Raw genomic sequence first — 23,021 nt, forward strand, 5'->3', positions numbered from 1 at the left:
ACGACTAGAGCTTCAACCAGTGCGGCGCCAGTCCCGGTCAGAGCAGAACCAACCTGGGACGAGGAGCCCTGGATCCTCCACGTCGACAGCTCGTCCAACCAGCAGGGAAACGGTGCAGGACTAATTTTGTACGGCCCAAGCGAGGTGAAGCTAGAATATGCACTCCAATTCGGATTCACGGCATCAAACAACGAGGCAGAATATGAAGCATTGGTCACCGGGTTAACCCTAGCAAGGGAAATGAAGGCAAAACACCTCGTCATATGCAGAAACTCGCAACTAGTGGTCAACCAAGTTATTGGTGAGTACGAAGCCCATGACTCTACTATGGCAGCTTATTTGGCCAAAGTCAGACAGATCCTACGCGGCTTCATCTCCTACTTTATCAGATAAATCCCGAGGTTCGAGAATGCTGAGGCCGATACCTTGTCTCGACTAGCCAGTACGAGCAGTAACACCATACGGACCGTGTGCATAGAGGATTTACCTCGGCCTAGCATTCTCGAGGGGGGGGGAGGGGGAGAGGGCAGAAGAGGTCGCTCCTGTATCGCAAATAGAACCAAGCTGGATCGACCCACTCGTAAGTTATCTGCTTCACGGGACCCTACCTGCAAAACGCAATGCAGTCCGAAGGGTAGAGCGCCAATCAGCTAAGTGCGTCCTTATAGATAGACAACAGTACAGAAGATCTTTCACGCTCCCCTACCTACGCTGCCTGCGACCCTCAAAAGCCAAGCATGTACTCCATGACATCCATGAAGGCTTGTGCGGCAGACACTTGGGGGCAGAGCTCTCGCACAGAAAGCGTTACAGCAAGGCTATTACTGGCCCACGATGAAGGCAGATGCATTCGAGCTCGTCAAGAAGTGTAACAGATGTCAGAGACACGCCAATATTCACCATCGACATGCTGCCGATCTGAAATACCTCACTAGCCCATGGTCCTTCGCACAGTGGGGAATCGACATCCTTGGCCCTTTCCCACCAGCAACATGACAGAGGAGGTTCCTAGTTGTAGCAGTAGACTACTTTACGAAGTGGGTGGAAGTCGAACCTTTGGTAACGATCACAGCCCGCAACATACAGAATTTTTTCTGGAAAAACATAGTATGTCATTTCGGGCTGCCTCAGTTGCTAATATCCGACAATGGGAAGCAGTTCGAGGATATCAAGTTTCAAAACTAGTGTGCCGAAATGGGAATTCAACAAAATTTCACCTCGGTGGCACACCCCCAGGAGAACGGGCAAGCAGAAATGACTAATAGGGCGATACTTCGCAGATTAAAGGCTCGCTCAGCCCGAGCCAAGGGATTGTGGGTGGATGAACTGCCCAGTGTCCTTTGGGCCTACCAAACCACTATCAAAACTGCTATAGGTGAAACCCCCTTCAACCTTACGTATGGCACAGAGGCGGTGATCCCGGCAGAAATCGAGGTACCCATGTTACGATTGGGGGCCTACAATGAGGAGGCGAATGATGACGAGCTTCGTACCAACCTAGACTTGGTAGAAGAGGTATGAGATTTGGCTTACATTCGAACCACAGCTTACCAACAAAGAATAGCTAGGTACTATAACGTCCGGGTCAAAAAATGACACTTTCGCGTCGGCAACCTAGTTCTTCGGAAGGTTATGGTACCTGAGTCCGGCGTTGGTAAGCTCAGACCGAATTGGGAAGGTTCGTACCAAATAAGACGGGTGTTCAGGGAAGGCACGTATGATCTCAAGACTTTGGAAGGGAAACAGGTACCTCGAGCATGGAATATCGACAACTTGAGAAAGTACTACTTGTAACCACCGAACTGGTCAAAAAGGACAACCGAACTAGAGAGAGGACTGTGACTCACTCCCAGAAGCCTAAGGGCCCTGGTGTCGAGCTGACATAAGACCTCGGCACTGCGATAACTCCTAGTCGCCTCTTCGGCATAAGCAGACAAGTCCTAGTCGCCTCTTCGGCATAGGCAAGCAAGTCCTAGTCACCTCTTCGGCATAGGCAAGCAAGTCCTAGTCACCTCTTCGGCATAGGCAGACAAGTCCTAGTCGCCTCTTCGGCATAGGCAGACCAGTTTTAGATGCCTGTGAGGCATAGACACCTCGGGTGCAAACCCTACGATGTCTAATTCACCTCGGCGTACAACAACAGGTCAATCCCACTTGGGGTCAGGCCCGTTAACTCGGCACTAAGGGATAACCAACACCTAAGCGAGTAGCCCGTGTGTAGACAGGTCGGGTGTATACCCTACAGTGCCCGCCCACCTCGGCGTACAATGATACGAGGTTATTCCTACTCGGAGTCTAGCTCGTTAGCTCGAAAATTCGGGGGTAATCTACACCTTGAAAAAATTTTGCACAAAAAGATTGCAAAAACACATGTATTTCATTAATATGGAATTTCGAATACAAAAAAAAAAAAGAAAAAAATTTACAATGGGTCGAGCTCAGAGGCTCAGAGTATTGAGTATTACAAAGGGGGTCCAAGAAAAGAGGCATTTAGTCATTTCAGGGCTCCTCATCCTTACTGGAGGCTTCAGCATGAGGATCTATCTCCATGCAGTCCTTGCCAACACCGGTCTCCTCATCCTCGTCAAGCAGGTCGTCATCACTTTCTGCTTCGGAGTCCGAATCTTGGGCAGCTTCAACGGCCATCTCCTCTGTGATCTTCAATGTGGTTATGGCACTAAGGTTGAGCTGGGGAAGTTCACGTCGGGTCAGCCACCTACTGAGTTTGAATCCTTTGCAGTAACCCGTTGTCCCTACCTCGATCAACCTTTCCCAAAGCTCCGCTGAGGACTTGTACTCCTTGGCAGCCTTAGCCTTAAGCCTCCTCCATCGCCTGAAGAAGTAGCTCGGTTCGTTCCTTCACATGGGCCTCGAGGTTCTCCACCTCCCTCTTCAATGCCACCTCATGCTCCTCGAGCTCCTTCTTCTCCGACATCAACAGAGTGAGCAGCTCCTTCTTAGCTCACGCATCGTTCTTCAGTTGGTTATTTTTGTTGCGAGCTAAGTTCAGTTCGGCGTGGGCTTTCCAGGAAGACTCCTCGGCTCTGAGGGCCCGCTTCAAGTTCACCTCGGACTGATAAGCCAAGGCATGGATGGAGGAATTCACCTGCCAAGCGAAGGAAACAAGCATCAGTATACAAAAAATCCAAGAACAAGATAGTTTGAAAAGACAAGTCCGAGAACTTACCACCATACAATGAGTAGCCGCTCGGGCCCCAAGCTAAGAAACTGGCAATTCGGCCCAACAAGCGACCTCCTCAACGAATACCGCATCCTTGCTCTTGAGAAGGCCGAATTTTGGGGTCAAAATACTCTGAACTGCGTCTCCGTTGCCCGAAGAAGTGGTGGTTGCGGGGATGGGCTCCGAAGACGTAGCCTCCTCGGTCACGCAGGGTGGGGAGGGCTTGCCCGATTCCTCCTCGACCAGGTCTATCACGGGAAGCTGATCGGTAGTTGATGGCTGCCGGGCTCAGGAACGGCAACTGGTGGGTGCTCAACACAAGCCTTCTTGGAGGCTCTCTTCTTCTTCTTCCCCCTCTTCATGCTCCCGAAGAGCTCGTTGGTGGGGATGTCATCCATGACAGCTACGACAAAAAACAAGTTGTCAGATACAGTACCGGAGTAAAACTAATAGAAAAAGTGCAGCAAACAGCGACCTACCAGGAGGACTCAGACCAGTCTGCACGAGCTTCTTCTCAGTCACGAAGTCTTCGAACTTCAGGCCGAGCTCCGCCCAAGATCAGAGTGCCTCCCTTGTCTTCAGGTCCAACCTAACACCGGGGTCCTGGATGGCTACCCTCCAATGAGTCGGGAAAGGTCACCCCTCGGTGTTGCGGACCATGAAATAGCGCCTCTTCCCGGTCAGGACCTTGTTAGGGAGCTCGTGCAAAAGTTTGAAACCAGGGCGAGGTGACAGATAGTAAGTTCGCTTGTGCTCGGGCAGAACACAAGACGAATTCTTCTTAATGGAATGAATAGAAGAAAAAACGTTGAGGTCAAGGGGAAGGTTGTAATCGTGGAAAAGTGAAATGGTCCCTACAATGTTGCGGATAGAGTTCAGGTGTAACTTATCTATGGTGATGTTGAAAAATTTTACGATCTTGACTATAAGGGGGTGAAGTGGAAGGCGAAGACCAACTGCAAGCTGCTCCTCGAGATCGTGATCCCAAGGGAAATTGCCTAAGGGGATGCTATACACAAAGTCATTGGAAAGTCTGTATCGGGCTACTAAGGTTAGGAGCCTGTCCGTTGTCATTGTCGATGGGCCAAAGTTGTCTGGCAGCCGACCTCGGTGTGAGGTGGAAGCCAGGTTACCTAAAGCCTCTCGCTTCCGCCAAGGTGAATTCGCCTCGGGGGGACCGCAGACCACATTCTAACCCAAAGTAACCACCTCAGTAGGACGAGAATCCATAGTCTAAGCCGAGGTACCCACTTCGGCTCCAGCGGACTCACCACTCCCATCTAAGAGACTATCAAAGCCAAAGCTAGACATACTAAAAAGACACAGAATCAAAAAGAAAAAGCAAAGGGGGACTCACCAAAGGGAAGACCGAAGAAAGGAAGGCAACCTCGGAAAGACACCGAATTGAAAGACTTGAATGCGACCTCAAAGATTGCGGATTTGCGGACTTGCGGCAAGGAAAATGAGTCCCTTGGCCCCTATTTATAGCCAATATATCCGGGGATCAACGGTTGAGATCCACACAATCTGACGGCTCCTAGGGAAACCGGTTGCACAACCCCCGAGGCTGAAATCGATTTAGCGCAAGTTTTGACATCCGCGGAGTTTATAAAACGGCGTGACGTCCGCACGTGACTCAGACGCAACCTGGGTTATTCCTGAGTTGAGTTGAGCGGTCGAACAGGTCCGACCAACGATTCACCCGTCAAGTCGCCTAGACCTCGTGTCAAATCCACTTGGACTCGTCACGAACTCCCCGCACCGGGTTGAGAACCCTAGCTCGAGGAGTGGGGGGCAATTGATGAAGGGAGATTTGGCTGAACCTAGCAAGAAGGGGACACGTGGGAACGATCTAATCATGGGATGACAGCTCAGTCTAGCAAGCCTACTTCGCAACATTTGGAGCTCGGGTATTCAGCCACCTCGGCCCAAAACCCACCTCAGTGTAGAAGCATCTCGGCATCCAATCAAGTTTGAGACTAAAGAATCGAAGTACCAGATCGGAGCTAATGACCCAAATCGCCACGTAACCGACTCCAGAGGTCTCTCCAACATATCCCAAGTTACTCGAGATCGTGATGAACTAACAGATCCTGACTTTTCCGAGATCACGATAAGAACTCGTCCTGGCTTTGCCAGAGTCAGAGATGAAACAATAAGCCTTATCTACATACCGCTCCTCCAAAAGCATAACAAACCTTATCTCCACACCCCGGAGATCCCAGAGCTCTTTCGTGAGACTCACGACTACTCTAGTATATAAAGACAAAAACCTCAAGGCAAAGGTACGCGTGATTACTCTACTCTTTAGCACTCAAGCTCTCAAGCATTCAACTTGCATTTAGAACATACTTACTGACTTAAGCATCAGAGAGACCTTACCGGGTTAGCTACCCTGGGTTCTTTTGCAGACCAATCCAACTCACCGTCTACCTGAAGTCTGGATCGCCCCCCAACTAAGAGTAGTCAGATCGCGCACCATCAGATGTCAACAATGATATCCCGTAGTGACTCTTTACAACAATAGTCAATTGCAAGACCCTTCTTCAGAGGTTTTAGGATTTTACCATCTCCTTTGTACCACGTACAAGTAACAAGGTTGCTCATGCATTAGCTAAATATGGTTGTGTTTTGAACAGGCCGGACCACTACGTGGTCTACGACCCCTGATTTTCTAATACCTGTACAGCTGTACTGGCAGATGATGCAATGAATTGAACTGGAGCGCAGCATTGAATTATACTTTAGGCTTCAAAACAGAAATCGCACATCAGAACCCTGTTGTAAATCTTGATGAATGATGAATAATAGTTGATTTATTTATTGATTGGTTTTCAAACTTTTAGGTTATGTTTGCTTTTAAAAGAAAAGATAGGGAAAGGAAAGGAAAGTTAAGAAAATTTATACAAGATTTGTAAAGGTTTCCCTACTTTTTCCTTCAAACCAAACATAGCATTAAGGTATCATGTCTAATCTATGCTTCATGCGGCTACCATCAGTTATATATGTGCACAAAAAAAAAACAAATATATATATATATGCACAAAAAAAAAAGCATCTATGTTTTGTCCTTTTCTGAATCAAAACTGAATCTGAATGTATTAAATTCGAAAGATTGACGTAGCAGAAACCGGAATCCCGTTACCACCAGGGTTGGGCCGTTGGGGGGTTATGGGTATATGGGTGATGAAAGAAAAATCGTAGATGATTCTTACAACAACAATGGTAGGTGACCTATTTTGTTTGACTAAACACTTCATGGTCTACCTCATAGACAGCCTCTGTTATCAAAAGGAGTACTCTTGGGGAAAGAAGAAGAACAACAACAACAAAAGCCCCAGCAAACCGATATATGTCCTCTTCATTAGAAAGATTGACATTCTTAAATAGAGACTCCCATAAACACTTTGATGCAAGGAACAAAAAGACTAATCCACAAGCTGCAAAGGGAATATTTTAAATATGTAACAATATAATGCTCTGCAACGGATGTGACTAATAGATCTCTCTATAACACTTGTCAGTTTGTTACAAACAAAACCAATGTGAGGATTAGCCTTCAATCAATCAAAGAATCCATATCATACAACTAAAACAACATGCCAACTGGATACACCTTTCCCATTAGGTGCTGACAAAAGAATGGAAAGATAATTAAACACAAATTCACAACAAACAGGCAGTCTTTAAAACGTATGAAATTGGAATTGCTACCAATCTTCTTCATAACTGAGATTGGAATAGATCTGTCAGTGTCACTGATGGTTGCAGAACGTCGGTAGAACAATGGCAGATTGATTTATGAAATTGAGCTGACTGATACTATAACTTCCATGCCCAAAAATCTAGAACAAATTCCCAAAGCTCTTTGTTACCTTTGTATTGGGCTATTGGCTTAAAGGAATTAATTTCAAAATATCAATAGAGCAAGTTACTCGCAGCACGTCAGTGTCACTGATGGTTGCAGAACGTCAGTAGAACAATGGCAGATTGATTTATGAAATTGAGCTGACTGATACTATAACTTGCATGCCCAAAAATCTAGAACAAATTCCCAAAGCTCTTTGTTACCTTTGTATTGGGCTATTGGCTTGAAGGAATTAATTTCAAAAGATCAATAGAGCAAGTTACTCGCAGCACGTAGGCTCATGCTCAAGTTGCAACTTTTCCCAGAGGCATAACACCATCCTTGGACCTTGATAATGGGCAAGAATATAATTTGATTCACACCCGGCATTGTAAAACCGATCATCACTGACATAGTGCACTTCTTTACCACTCTTCTTAAATTGTTCAATCCATATCCCCATTGCAACATCTTCTAGCTTGAAAAGCTGGAAAACCAAAAGCAAACACACACACACACACAAAATAAAGATAGAGAAAAAAGGGAAGGTTCAATACAAGCTAACGAAATAAAATTTTTGCATTTTTATGACAGAAAGACGGTGTATTTTTTTTATTGGTATAACATTTCCATGCAGCACTAAAATATTTGAACAAAATTACAAAAATAAAAGTTGTAGATACAAAGTACTATAAACCAAAGGCTGTACAGGGCTCTTTCACAGCTATCCCCAAAGTACCTCTGTCTTGCCAAAGAACAGCATAATTCCTAGATAATATCTCTAGTGTCAGTTCACCCCACTACCTACAGGCAATAGTCAATTACACAATCTAGAAATCAAATGGCATGATGATTTGCACTCTGATTATCAAAAATTTTGCACTCTTTAGTGTCAGTTCACCCCACTACCAACAGGCAATGGTCAATTACACAACCTAGAAATCAAATGGCATGATGATTGCACTCTGATCAAATGGCAGAATCTCTAAAGGGAAATAATATAAATTAGTGTGCACCCAAACATGTCATAAAACCAATGAAATTGCAATAGTAGTGGGGTGCTTTCTTCCATTCATGGTACATTTGTATAAGATGTAACTAAGTCCTACCTTGAGGTCTCTTTCTTGGTGGCCCTGAACAATGAATTTTGCAATGTCCCTTGAAATAATATATCCTGGACCATGAGCCCATGGTGGATATGAAGCATGTGGCCATTCCTGCACAGCAAAACCCACATCAAAATGAAAATTCTACTTCACAAATTTTTCTGAAGATAAAAGTTGCCTGAGATTAATACCTCAGTACTGATATACCATTTGCTGTCTCGATCTCTATGGGGTTTTGAATCAAAGGAAATTAGACCATAGAGGAGTCCATTGGAGACCTTTCCCTTGAGACTAGAAAGAACTTCATCAATTCTGACAAAAGCATCATCATCCATTTTCATTATGTATTTAGCAGGGAGAATTTTAATCTGCAAAACAAAAAATGAGAATATTATACTTAACTAGGAGAAAAAAAGAAAAATTAGTATACAAGAAACTTTATCTAACATCAAAATTCCTGACCCCCTTGCAATTTGTTAGACTATAAGAACTATATACAGATTGGAAATGCATGGGACCAAGTAGAGATATTTCTTAGAATCTTAGACCAAATGAATTGATAACAATAACCACCATAACCACATGTATCTTTTTGGATGGATAAAATAAGTGAATGATCCAAAAAGAAATCTAGGGAATAGATGGTTTTGACAGATTTTTTAAAAACAAAATGAAAGTCACACAATCATCTTTCTTCTTATGCACCACTGTGCAATTTGTAGAGATTGCTTTACAATATATTGCATTCCAATTCTAGTAAATTATAGAATAGAAAAATAATATGAAAGATCAACTCAAACGAACATCATTTTTCATCAGTAACGGGATCAATGAGATCTAAGGACTGGAGTGAGCTGTAAGTGGTAAGAAATGATCTAAGGACTTCCAGTTTAACAGAAAATGGCTCTTGATAGAAGGTGATAGCAGGTCAAGCTTCTTGTAGTGGACCCTAATTAGTTACACAAATAAGGCTGAGATGAATTCGGTCACATATCAAGATCAACAAGATTTTAACAAAAAATCATCAAAAAGAAGATTGGAAGAAGAAATAAAAGTACAAGAAGCCCCTATGCCATATCATGTATGTCTCCCCATGCAGCCCAAGTATACAAGGGTGCCCTGGCCTGGAAGAAAATGACAACCATACAACTCACTTTTGCCTATACCAATTGTGGCTATGGAGTCAGATAAATCATCAGTGGATGTCCTTGTCAAACAGAAAAAGATATTCCAGTTGGCCACCAAGCATCTAACCTATCTAATATAATGAGCATAAACCTTTGTACAGAGAACTTAAGAGTTAAGAGCATCAATCTGTATGAGCTCTAAAATAATTAACAATAACAGATGAAAAAAACTGAAGTGAATTTACTTATTTCTTTATGAAATTTTATATCTACATACCCCCATGATGCAAATAGCAACTGTTTTCAATGTGATCAAGTTGTAATAATCAACAAAAGGCATCAGTTGGATATCGCCATACATCTGAGATTCTTTCCATAGCTCAATGTTAACTTGCTTGTTCTTTTGCTGCAGATTTGAAAATAAAAAATAATTAGAGCACATTTTCTTTCTGAAAAAAAAAAAAGATTTTTTTCTTCAAAAAAGTTTCATCTCTTTTTAGCTGAACTGGGGGAAACTGTAGCATATGAATGAAAAAAAAAAAAGAACTAAATAAGTCATAAAATCCCAGCACACCGCTGATGCACATCCTCGTCTAGTACCTAAAATAATCAGATGAACATGAAACTCCTAGCAAACTTAAGACATCACTTACAAGACCAATAAAAAAGCGGACAGCCACATCCCCAGAGCGTACAGCTTTATACTGCATCCAAGACCTCCTCAATGCCATACGACGCTCAAAATTGTTTCCAGTTGAGAAAACCCCAATTAGCATTGTAAGCCTTTTCCTAGAAACTGGAGGTGCTTTGAGTTGCTTAGCATCAATAATCAAATCCATATCTTCAGAGACAGGCAAGCCATTTGCCAAGGCAGACAAGATATGTAAGCCACCTCCCACTTTTACTCCACTAACCAACCATGGTTCAAGTTTCTGCAATGATAGAAATAGTTTCAAGGGTGGGGATCACTACTACTAGAATTGAAAATTACTAATGTATATAACTGCCTTGTCTCATTCAATATTTGTTACGACTTATGAGTAAAATGATCCATACCTCCCTATATGCAAAAGATGTTTCATGCCTCCCATTCACAGTCATATGGAATCCCTCTGGTCCAACCCACAGTGTGGCAGTAAATGGATTTCCTTCAACAAACGGGAAGTTAAAAGTTATGTGTGTACTTCCCCCAGAAGTATTAGTCTTACTACTGGGTTGACTGCCATTGAGGTTCTCTTTCAATACAGTTCCCATAACTTGTTCATTGCAAGAAATGAGTCCATCAACTGTAATACATCTGTGGAAATACATTAGAAAACTAAACCCAAAGAAGCTTTTGTTCTGATAATTAAGAAAAAAATATGTACCAAGTATTTCCAAACAAAGATAGACACGGCTGCTTCATTATAGAAATTTAATATACATGTTTTACACAGTACACTGAAACCAAACCAATAACAGGAACTGATATAATGGACAGATGGAGAATTGGAGATGCCATGTCACAATGCCCAATGGATATAAGTATATATAACTTGGCTGAGTACTTTTGACAAGTATATGAGTCAGTAATAACTGAAACATGTGAAAGTCTGCAAACGAAAAATAAAAAATAGCATAGATGGACAATTTTTTTTGGGACTTGGGAGAACCAAGTGCAAGTATTCTTGCCATAATGTAGGGCCAAGTGTTGATCTATGACTTTCACGTCATGCTCAGCATCAAGTGTCTATGGTGGGCCATTTGGGGACTCATAAGGCAAACGGAGCTCCATGCTCTGAAATATCTGACAGTGTATTGAGCTAGTTTAGGCATGTAAAGTTTTCTTTATTTATCATTAACTAGAGAATTTCATTACAATTATAAATGAGATAAGAATACAAGCACAAGTGATAGTAATCAAATCTTCAGGTTCCCCAATTCAAAAAGAATAAGAGCTAACCACACAAATTATCTGCCCCACTGACAAACAAACTGTTGGGACCCAAACACTCCCCCCGAACCCAACTATAGGAGTAGAGCAGACCACCACCCATCAGCAGTTCACAAGGAGACAGAAAGGACACGCGACAGAGCCCCAGAGTTGGTTACTCTGTAGCCAGAGGATATTCCCTCCATGATATCTTCCAGAGTTAGTTACCCTGCAATCAGAGGATGTTCCCTCTATGATTACACCTGTAGGCCAGCTATACAAGGCCATAATCATATAATAAAAGGAGTGAATGAATATCCCTTCGTTTTCTCTCTCTCAGTCCATCCTCTTCCTACCTTCCCTTCTCTTCTTTCCCTTCATCTTCTGTTTCAGGAGGTTAAGCCACCCTTGAAGGGGCTTCCGAGGTGAGCGGTATCTCATCAAGTTGGTATCAGAGCCAGGCTATCCAAGTCGCAGGTCAGCTATGCCGCAGACACGTTCCTCTACCATGGATGATAGAGTCGACCAGCTTGAGATTGGGTTCCACCAGGTGCTGAACGAACTCAGGGAACTCAAAGTGGTTGTCTCCAGCATCGCCTCTCAGCAACAATCCGGCGAGACTAGTCACCCAGCAGGGGCGGAAGCCTCTGCTTCAAGCAGCCAAAGAACTAGGTGTTACCCCACCAGAAAAGTCACTAAGATCAACTTTCCCAACTATTCCGGTGGAGATCCCATTCCTTGGATCTTCAGAGCAGAAAGATTTTTCAAGTACCACGAAACCCCTGCACACCAGCGCGTCTCCATCTCTTCCATTCACCTAGAAGGAGACGCAATTCTATGGCTCCAGTGGTATCGTCAAAACCATCCTCAGGTAACTTGGGCGGAGTTCACTGAAGCTCTGTGCATCCGTTTTGGGCCGACGGCATTCGTGGATTACGACGAACTCCTCACTCAGTTAAAGCAGACTGGGACGGTAGCAGACTACCAGCTCGAGTTCGAGAGAATGGCGACCAGGGTACATGGATGGCCGAAGAAGGCCTTAGTGGGGTGTTTTGTGGGAGGCCTCAGAGAGGATATCCGCCTGGAGGTGAGGGCTCTCCGTCCGGTGACAGTCATGGCTGCGGTGGATTTGGCTCGCCTGCAAGAAGAGAAAATCGACAACCTGCGCAAAGCCAGCAAGCTGTCCTACCCAAATGTGAGGGTTACCCAACGGGCCGATCAGCAACCCATGAAACAAGTTGGGGATTCTCAGAAGCCCATTTTGCCCAGGCCCACTATGCCCTTCAAACGCCTCTCATGGGCCGAGATGCAGGCCTGATGCGAGAAAGGCCTCTGTTACAACTGTGATGACAAGTTTGGGTCGGGCCATAAGTGTCGGGTCCAGCGAGTGTTTCTCCTTCAGACAGAGGAAGAGCCGGAAGGGACAGAACCAGAGCACATAGAAGACTGTGAACTGATATCAGACAAACCAGAACCTGTCGGAGCCGAGATCTCCTTACACGCTCTCATGGGCCTCAACCCTCTTTAGTCCATGCGAGTAGAAGGAAGATTGGTTGGCCGGTCTGTGACAATCTTGATTGACAGTGGCTCTACCCTGAATTTCATCACTTGCCGCTTGGCAAAGCAACTAGGTATGACTATACAACCCACTCCTCTTTTTTCGATCCATGTGGCTAATGGGAGTCAGATGTTATGTGATGGTGTATGTAAGAAGGAAAAGATCCTCATACAGGGACATAATTTCGTGGTGGATCTCCACCCATTGGATTTCTCGAAGGCTGATATTATTTTGGGAATTCATTGGTTACGTGGCCTAGGTCCTGCACTTTGTGATTGGGCCAAAATGACAATGGATTTTTACCAGGATGGTCAGACTTGTCATTTACAAGGGGTGTGGCCTCCTAGTCCCCAAGGTGATACTTTAGCTTCCATGATACGGGCCTCCAAGGATGCTGGATTGCCCTTATTTATGCACTTAGGCATTCGGCCCACAGTCCCAATTTTAAACAATCAGGGCTGTGACCAACCCACGGAAGCCCAACATGAGGCCTTGCGATCGATACTCGATCAATTTGGTGACATATTCAAGGAACCGAACCAATTACCTCCACCCCGGGCCCATGACCATCAGATACCCCTCTTACCAGATTCCAAACCAGCCAATGCAAGGCCATATAGATACCCTTATTTCTAGAAGCTGGAAATTGAAAGGCAGTAAGAGAGCTATTGGACAAAGGGCATATACAGACCAGCACCAGCCCTTTCTCATCCCCTATACTCCTAGTGAAGAAGAAGGATGGTAGTTGGCATTTTTGAGTAGATTACCGGGCCCTGAATCAGATTACAGTGAAGAACAAGTTTCCGATACCCCTCATTGATGAACTGCTGGACGAGTTAGGGGAAGCACAAGTGTTCTCCAAACTAGACCTGCGGTCCGGGTATCATCAGATCCAGGTTCACCAGGTTGACATCCACAAGACAGCCTTTAGAACCCACGATGGCCATTATGAGTTTCTGGTTATGCCGTTTGGACTCACCAACACTCCCTCCACCTTTCAGGCCCTCATGAATGACATCTTCAGGCCATTCCTAAGGCGATTTATTATGGTGTTTTTCGATGACATTCAGGTTTACAACAGGGATTGGGACACCCATATGGAACATCTTAAACTTACCCTCACAACCCTAAGGGAGTACCAGTTACATGCCAAAATGACAAAGTGTTCCTTTGGACAAAAACAGATTCAGTACTTAGGCCATGTGGTTGCAACAGGGCGGGTCATGGCAGACCCAGAAAAGATAGATGCCATCCAAAAGTGGCCCAAGCCCACTACTGTAAAGGCTCTCAGGGGTTTTCTTGGGCTTACCAGTTATTATAGGCGCTTCATTAAGGGGTATGGGCTTATGGCCACCCCTCTAACACGTCTGTTAAAGAAGGATTCTTTCGATTGGGCTGATGATGCCCAACGGGCCTTTGAAGACTTGAAGATAGCAGTTTCTAGTCCTCCAGTCCTCACTCTTCCAGACTTCTCTCAGCCCTTTGAAATAGAGTGTGATGCATCGAGTGTAGGGGTAGGGGCCGTCCTGATGCGAAAAGGGCAGCCCATTGCTTATTTCAGCAAGACTCTCTCAGCAACTCACCAAAATCAGTCCACTTATGTCAAGGAAATGATGGTTGTGGTAATGGCAGTACAGAAATGGCGTACATACCTATTGGGACGCCAATTTATTATAAGGACAGACCAACGAAGTTTGAAGTATATAGCAGAACAAAGGGTGCACACCCCGGAGCAGCAAAAATGGCTTAGTAAACTTATGGGATTTGACTACCACATAGAGTATAAGCTTGGGCCCGCAAACAGAGTAGCTGATGCCTTATCACGAGTAGAAGAGCTAGCCCAACTGACCTGCTCTCAACCCAGTTTTCCCTTGTTTGAAGCTATACGGCAAGAAGCCAGGTCTGATCCGCAGCTACAGGACATTAAGGATAAGTGGAGACGTGACCCTTCCCAGGTTGCAGGTTACCAAATTGTAGGACCTGATCTTTTCTTTAGGGGCAGGTTTGTGGTTGCTCCAAATTCCATCCACAAAACTGAACTGCTAAGGTTGCTTCATGATTCCGCGTTGGGGGGACATTCAGGGGTGCTACGGACCCTAAAGAGGCTCAGCAACCACTACCATTGGGTAGGAATGCACAAGGATGTGTTGCACTATGTATCCATCCAAATGCCAAACCTGCCGACAGCAGAAATACTCCTCATTCTCCCGCGGGCCTTCTACAACCCCTCAAGATTCCAGAGCAAGTGTGGGAAGACCTCTCCATGGACTTCATCACAGGACTTCCCCGTTCTGCAGGGAAGGAGGTTATCATGGTAGTGGTTGACCGTCTCACCAAATACAGCCATTTCTCTGCATTGCCTCACCCTTACACCGCAGCAATGGTGGTTGACATCTTCATACGGGACGTCGCAAAACTGCATGGAACACCAAGATCCATAGTCTCGGACCGTGACCCTACCTTCCTGAGTTCATTCTAGAAGGAATACTTCCGATTGCAAGGAACCCAACTGCACCCATCCACAAGTTATCACCCGCAGACTGATGGACAGACTGAAGTTCTTAATCGATGCTTAGAAGCCTACCTTAGATGCTTCATAGGGGAGAAGCCTAGACAGTGGGCCCACCGGCTCCCGTGGGCAAAATACTGGTACAACTCGACTTATCAGTCGGCTGCAGGAATGACACCCTTCAAGGCTCAATATGGCAGAGAACCCCCTCCCATATTACCTTATGAATATGGGTCGTCCAAGGTGGCAGAAGTAGAGACCCGCCTACTGGCAAGAAACGAGATCCTTAGACTGCTTAAGACCAACTTGACAAAAGCCCAACAACGAATGAAGGTCCGCTATGACTCTCACCACCGCCCATTAGAGTTTCAAGTGGGTGATTTTGTCTACCTTAAGCTCCAACCTTACCGCCAGGTCTCAGTGGTAAGACGGGCTTGGCACAAGCTAGCTCCTAGGTATTATGGGCCCTATAAGGTGCTGGAGAGAGTGGGCCTTGTTGCTTACAGATTGGACCTCCCTACTACCACAAAGCTTCATCCGGTGTTTCACATCTCACTTCTCAAGAAAGCTGTGGGAAATCATACTCCTATCTCATCCAACTTACCCCAATTCACTAAGGAATGAGACATTTACACGGAGCCTATCAGAATTGTGGATTTCCGTTGGGTTCGACGAGGTGGGCAGGTTGTGCCAGAAGCCAAGGTAGAATGGGCCGGGCTGCCTCCAGAAGACGCCACTTGGGAACCTTATCTAAGGCTGAACGAGAGGTTCCCAAACCTAGACCTTGAGGGCAAGGTCAATGCTAAGGAGGGAGGAATTGTTGGGACCCAAACACTCCCCCCGAACCCAACTATGGGAGTAGAGCAAACCACCACCCATCAGCAGTTCACAAGGAGACAGAAAGGACACGCGACAGAGCCCCAGAGTTAGTTACACTTAGAGTTGGTTACTCTGTAGCCAGAGGATATTCCCTCCATGATATCTTCCAGAGTTAGTTACCCTGCAATCAGAGGATATTCCCTCTATGATTACACCTATAGACCAGCTATATAAGGCCATAATCATATAATAAAAGGTGTGAAGGAATATCCCTTCGTTTTCTCTCTCTGAGTCCATCCTCTTCCTACCTTCCCTTCTCTTCTTTCCCTTCATCTTCTGTTTCAGGAGGTTAAGCCACCCTCGAAGGGGCTTCCGAGGTGAGCGGTAACTCATCACAAACCCAGATGAAAACATAAACCATCCACTAACTCTAGACATGTGATGTTACATGTTTGTCAATATTCAATATGATTCCTCAGTACACCAATGTTTTTCTTCCAGAAGAAGGACAAAGCTTAACATCCACCTCGAGGGAAATATACATCCAACCATCCTTGTGGGTAGCTAGTTGCCTAGCTACCACTCGTGGACATTCCACAAATGGCTTGGGGGCAGACCTTGGGAGTTGGGACATCTAGAGGGATTTCTAAGGATTCCTTAAAGAACTGGGAGGAGCCTATGTATGTGGTTAACCGCTGACATGCTCTATGCAACAGTGGCATCTCATAGGCAATAGATAGAAAAAGCTATCCTGGAGCCATGTTATGCATGTTGGCTTATCTTGGAAATCTGTAAAATTCATGGCATGGATATGGATATAGGCTTACACTCTGGCATCATTAGCACTATAAAATAAGCTGGACCAATGGACCTAGACCATAAAACGTCATTTATCAAGTATTGATAATCTCCATATATCTAGAAACTGACAAAAAAATATATCGGAATCCATGAATGAACATACACACATACACCGCAACCTAGACAGGCTAGACTATGTGGTAAATATGTTTAGGGCCTTAGGGGACCATAGGTCATAAATCAGAAATAAGTTCATAAAGAAATTAATTACCAAAAAAATGCTGATTGAACTAGACAAAAATTTCTTTTATTCTTTTTCTTTATATTTTTAACAAAGTTTTTATTCTTTTTCTTTATATTACAAAGTTTTATTAAGAGAAATAGAGATAAGGTTATAAAAGGGAAAAAAAAGTTATATATGGCACTGAACAGAATGAAATGGCAAAACAGGATTCATGTAGCCAATCTCATGTAGTTGGGACAAGGTTTAGATGATGATGATTAGCCATGTCATCAGCTAAACTTATCACATAATACCAAGGTCCAAAATTCCAGGTGTATCGTATTGTATCTTTTGGTGGTCGATACGTTAAATAAAGGGTGTATTTAGGTTTTGATGTTTTAAATGGCTAAACATAAAATATAAAACTTTGATTAATCAAAACTCTTGATACGCAAAATTTTGTGTATCATCGATATTTTGAACTTGCATAATACAAACCATCAAATTGTCTGAGCTGAAAACTAAGAAAGTTAAAGGGGCCATTTGATAACAGGCTTAACAGCTGCTGTTGCTGAACTGAACGACTTATTGCTTTCTCTTTTAGTGGAGAAAATAATTAAACAATAAAGACTCAAGGTATAGTAACCTACCAAGCTTCAGGTTCATCCATTAAGGAGCACACAACCTTCTTAAAAACGTATTCATCAAAAGACAAGACAAAAAGCTTTTCAGTTCAGCCACTTCAGTTGATAAATTTATAAGCACATAAAACATAACTTATACTAGAAGTGTATCATACATACTTAATAGGTGGCTTTTTAGTGAGAAACAAAAAAGGAAACTTTTATTGGAACGAATAACATATAAAGATTGCATAAAGAGCTAATTCCAGGAATTAAAAAAAAAATGTCTCTACTAGTCAAAACAACAGAATGTTTAAGAAATGTCTGGGTCTATATACCTTTTTAATAGATATTCCAAAATTATGCACAACCTGGATTTGGTAATTTGGAATAAGAATATCAGAGAATGGCCTTAGTCCAAAATTACCAAACCCAGCCTCTTCCAAACCATTTTTACTGCAAGGTGGGGATTAAACAGTTCCACCATCCAGCTGGACCAGGTCTTGCAACATTTCCATTAACAAAGGAATGGAACACTTTAGGTTGGGATTTATGGTTTCTCATTAGCACTTATTTGCGTACCCCTCCCCCCAACTATAATCTATAGAAATATTTCAAATTTGCATATTTTGTCTAGGTTAATTAGCCCTTAAAACAAATCGAACAATATTAACATAAAATAAGTTGATGAGATAGTGAAGTTCTATTTGATGGTGGGCAGTGCATAACGCATAGAATTTCTACAGCAATAATTAACTCAACTAGACAATTAAAATGAAAGCACTATCTGATCAAAGACTCTTCCTACCCATTTTTGGAATGTATTTGACCCTTCAGAAATCACAAAAAAAAGTGGACTGGATGGTTGCAGTTATCACTAAAGGGTTGATTTTTACCAAGAAATCATCCTATGGTTCACCCATTGTACGCAATATTCAGATTCCAGAATGTGCTTGTTTCCACTTATGTCATTGATAGACGGGAGCTACGGTTTACAAAATTCAAAGCCCTAAAGTCTTCTCCAGAATTAAAATTGGTTCAAGTGAAATTCCAGAAGCTCATAAAGATAAGATGAAACAACCGTCGCTATGATTGAATATGCAATAAAAGTATGTTGACTTCGCATCAGATGGAATCGGGTCAACGGTTGAGCATAGGTCACACGAAGAAGAGCTTTGGAAAGTGACAATTAGAGGAGAAGGAAATGTCTAAAAGTATACCTTTGATGTTGCTGCTGGAACCACGAGCAGGACACCTTTCATCTTTGCCCCAACCAAGTTCTTTCGTCCATGTATTCTGAATTATGACCGGGTCCTCTGTCATTTTATCCCCTGGCAAACTTACATTGTAGTGCAACACAATAGGAGGCTTAGACTCCCCCGGGAGTAGTGAGCCTATAAGTTCAATTTGGAAGCTTCCATGGCGTCCATCAGGAATGCCAACCAATGTGATGGAAGAACTATCGGCAAGCCCGCAAGGAAACTCAAGGATGGTTCCATAAATAGACATTGTACTGTTCAACATACCAACAGAGAAAGGGCAATTCTTATCCTTCTCATCATTTCCCTGGATGTTACTGTTTCTAATCCTAGATGCCTTCTCATCTTCAATAGCAGCCAACAAATCTTTCCACGCAACAGACGCTTCTTTAATCCCTTGAGCTGTTTCAGACAAAGAGTCTGACCTAGACAATAGGGAACGCATTTGAGCCCAAACAAGTACGACTTTGGAGTCTTCTTCTGAAATGTTTTTCAGAGAATACAGATCATTGAGTCCATCGACATTGATAAGATAGGGCTTTCTCGCACGATTGCGTTCCTGTGGCAGTTGAGAAGTCCTAGTTACACCATTATGCCCTAAACGAGAATTATTGCTTGGATGATTCCAGAAGAAATCATATGCTGATTGCTTCTTTGGCTGGTCTTGCATAAGGCTGTACCGGAGAATTAAAATCATAGCAAGAGAAATAATCAGAGTGCCTCCGGTCCACTTCTTCATCCCGAAATTGTCACTGCATCACTTAATAACTGACTGCAAGAAACATAAAGGTGAAAAGGCAATACAAAACTAATGATCTCTACTCTCTAGGTTTTCCTCAGTCCTCACCAAGCAATGTAACCACTTGAGTACTACAAGCCCTCTTCTTCTTCTAGTTCGAATTCAAGTAATGGCGGATCTCTGCAACTGTTGTAGATCTCAGAGCCTCGAAGAACCGCCATATCCCGCATTTTCCTCTCCGCCACTCCTGGCGTATAATTCGTAAGTCGCAAGCCGCTAAACAGTAGCAGTTCCACTTCTCTCTGTTTTCTTCGCTAAGGTGCCCCGCGCGTTCGACACGCTAGTTTCTTTGTCGGAAGGAAGCGTGAAGCCCTTCGCAGTTCACACACCAAGTGCGGGGCAGAATTTGCCGCTGTGCTGACTATAACAGGGGTGTTCATTATGGAAAGGGATATGCTCCTCACACGGGGGCGCCTCACATGAATATCCATCGTGAATTGGTACGCCTCACATGAACATTCGCGGAAGATGTTCCCAATGCATGGTACGCTGTGCGTGTGAGGCGCGACTGAGGCGCCCTTTGTGAGGAGCAGATCCGGTTTCGTTCATTATACGACTCAAGCCGCAAAGCCGCGGTTTGATTCGATTCATACCCATAAACGGTTTAGTTCGATTTGAGAATTTTCTAAGTTGCAGTTTATTAAATTTTATAAATCGAAATATATATGAATATATGATATGTAAATATTATATATAATATATTTAAATGTAATGTATAAAATTATAAATATTTAATAAATTCTTTATTTTATAATGAAATAATAAATAAAAAATTTAAGTTTTAATTTTTAGGGGAGCTATTTGGGCTTTCTAATTGGGTTAAACACAAAAGAATCATAGAATGATCTAAAGTCCCTAAACCGTATTAAAAACCATACCAATGCTATCAAACTGTAATAAAACGGTTTGGTTTGTTTTGGTTTTCATACCAAAACGGTTTAGTTCAGTTTAGAAATTTCTCAAACCGTAATTTATCGATTTGATCTAAAATCTTCTCCAAACCACACTGAACCAGACCATGAACACCACTTAGTACTTTCAAGATTTTTTTTTTTTAAATCACTAGATTTGCTAGAAACAAAGTGTGGAAATCAAGCTAGTAAAGTAAAGGTCGGTTTAACCGGACACGTGTGGGGTGCCTAACACCTTCCCACACCGTACCTTAGTCCCCGTACCCTAAGAATCTAATCCCCTTTGGGAAACAAGTCATCGAGAAAAAATGTGTTCTTGAAAAATCCCAAGTTTTCCTAAATTCCCATTTCCCAAAAATTTAGGTGGCGACTCCAAACTCCATATTCAATCCATCCCCCATCCAGGTTGGGTAGCCACAAGACTTATCCTACCAAGATCTAATGAAATGAAGTTGGAATATGCCCTCAGATTTGGGTTCCAAGCATCCAATAATGAAGCTAAGTATGAGACCCTTATCGCTAGTCTATCCCTCGCAAATAAGACTGGCGCAAAGAACATAAAGGCATGTAATGATTCTCATCTAGTAGTTAACCAAGTTAATGGGCACTACAAAGCTTGGGAACCGGTTATGATCAAGTATCTAGCAATGGTATGTGAGTTCATCAAGCAATTCAACTCGTTCTCCACCCACCAAATACCGAGGTCCAAGAATGCCTAGACCGATGCACTTTCAAAGCTAGCCGACTCTATGGGCAACACAAGAGGACAATCTATGTAGAAGACCTATCACGCCCTAGCATAAAGAAGACGGTAGAAGAGGATGTCACTCCCATATAGGTTGTAGAACCGAGCTGGATGGACCAGCTCTTTAAGTATCTGTGCCACGAGGATTACCCTCAGATTAAAATGCAACTTAGAAGATCGAATGCAAGTCAACTCTCTATGTCATAATTGGTAAACAATTGTACAAGAAGTTGTTTACCCTTTCATATTTGCATTATCTCCAACCTAGTGAAGCTAAGTACGTGCTTAAGGAGATCCATGAAGGACTCTGCGACGAATACTTAGGGTGCAAGGCACTTGCTCGGAAGGCCCTTCAACAAGGCTACTACTAGTTGACAATGAAAACTAATGCAATCTAGTTTGTATGGCGATGTGATTAATGCCAATGCCACGCCAACAAACCCTGGCATCTTGCCATCGACCAACAGTACCTCACTAGCCCGTGGCCTTTTGCTTAGTGAGGAATAGATATCTTCGGTCACTTTCCACCAGCAACTAGGCAGAGGAGGTTCTTGGTTGTGGATGTGGACTACTTCACTAGGTAGGTTGAGGTTGAGCCACTAGTGACCATCACAACTCGGAATGTGCAAAACTTCTTTTGGAAGTGTATCATCAATCGAAATGGATTGCCTTGCGCGTTGATCTCAGACAATGGAAAGCAATTCGAGGACATTAAGTTCCAAGACTGGTGTGCTGAATTGGGAATTAAACAACACTTCATGTCGATCGCTCATCCCCAAGCAAATGGTCAAGCCGAGGTGACGAACAAGGCCATCTTGTGGGGTCTGAAAGATTGGCTCACCCAAGTTAGGGGTTATGGGTCGACGAGCTCCCTAATATTCTCTGGGCATATCGAACGAAGAGCATAACGGAAATCGATGATATGTCATTCAACCTAATGTTTAGAATTGAAGTTGTCTTCCTAACTGAGATCGAGGCAATGGTTGTACAGTCAGAAACCTACGATGAGGAAGAAAATGACTACAAGTTGCGCACTAAGATAGACCTTGTGGAGGAGGTATGCAACTTGGCGCAGATCTAAACTACTTCCTACCAGCAAAAAGTAGCTCAATACCACAATGCCATAGTCAAAACGCGTTGCTTCCGTGTTAGACAGTGTATGCCCTTAGCTCCAATCAGAATGATGTACATTATGACATTTAATGTAAATGAATAAAGTACATATTCGATTCATGTTATTATGGTGTGTTTCTGTGTAATACCCTTAAATTGGACACTTATGAGACTCGTGTTAGTTAAAATCTTCACAACCGTTGGATAGATCTGGGGAGATTTATCCTACCAAGGATGACACTGATGTGCCGCCAAGTTGGTTGGGGTGGCTTGTCTCAACTGCTAGGGCCTGAGGTACATGCAGTGTGGGTTTTCTTGAAACCTTGAATCGGACCAAAATTCTAGTATTGCCCGGGACGTTGAAGATAGATGGTCAAAACTGAAATGTTACACCTGAACCCTAGACTCGATTATGATACTGCACTAGGTGTCGGATTGGGCTATCTTTGATATGCCAATCAGTGAGATCCTTAAAGGGGGTCAAAACC

The 23,021-nt window shown here is 43.4% G+C and overlaps 1 protein-coding gene across 1 annotated transcript; it reads right to left on the reverse strand.

Moving 5' to 3' along the window:
* Positions 1-6,673: 6,673 nt before the first annotated feature.
* Positions 6,674-20,106, reverse strand: LOC104611241 (Galactosyltransferase family protein). Its single transcript, XM_010278219.3, has 7 exons — positions 18,927-20,106; positions 10,318-10,547; positions 9,915-10,193; positions 9,539-9,667; positions 8,326-8,502; positions 8,138-8,245; positions 6,674-7,515 (listed from the first exon to the last, which is right to left on the reverse strand). The coding sequence occupies exons 1-7, from the start codon at positions 19,702-19,704 to the stop codon at positions 7,309-7,311; spliced, it is 1,908 nt and encodes a 635-aa protein (XP_010276521.1). The 5' UTR covers positions 19,705-20,106; the 3' UTR covers positions 6,674-7,308.
* Between the last annotated feature and the right edge of the window lie 2,915 nt (positions 20,107-23,021).

This window comes from Nelumbo nucifera, chromosome 4, assembly GCF_055504915.1.
Source record: "Nelumbo nucifera cultivar China Antique chromosome 4, China Antique-T2T, whole genome shotgun sequence".
NCBI classification, from domain to species: domain Eukaryota; kingdom Viridiplantae; phylum Streptophyta; class Magnoliopsida; order Proteales; family Nelumbonaceae; genus Nelumbo; species Nelumbo nucifera.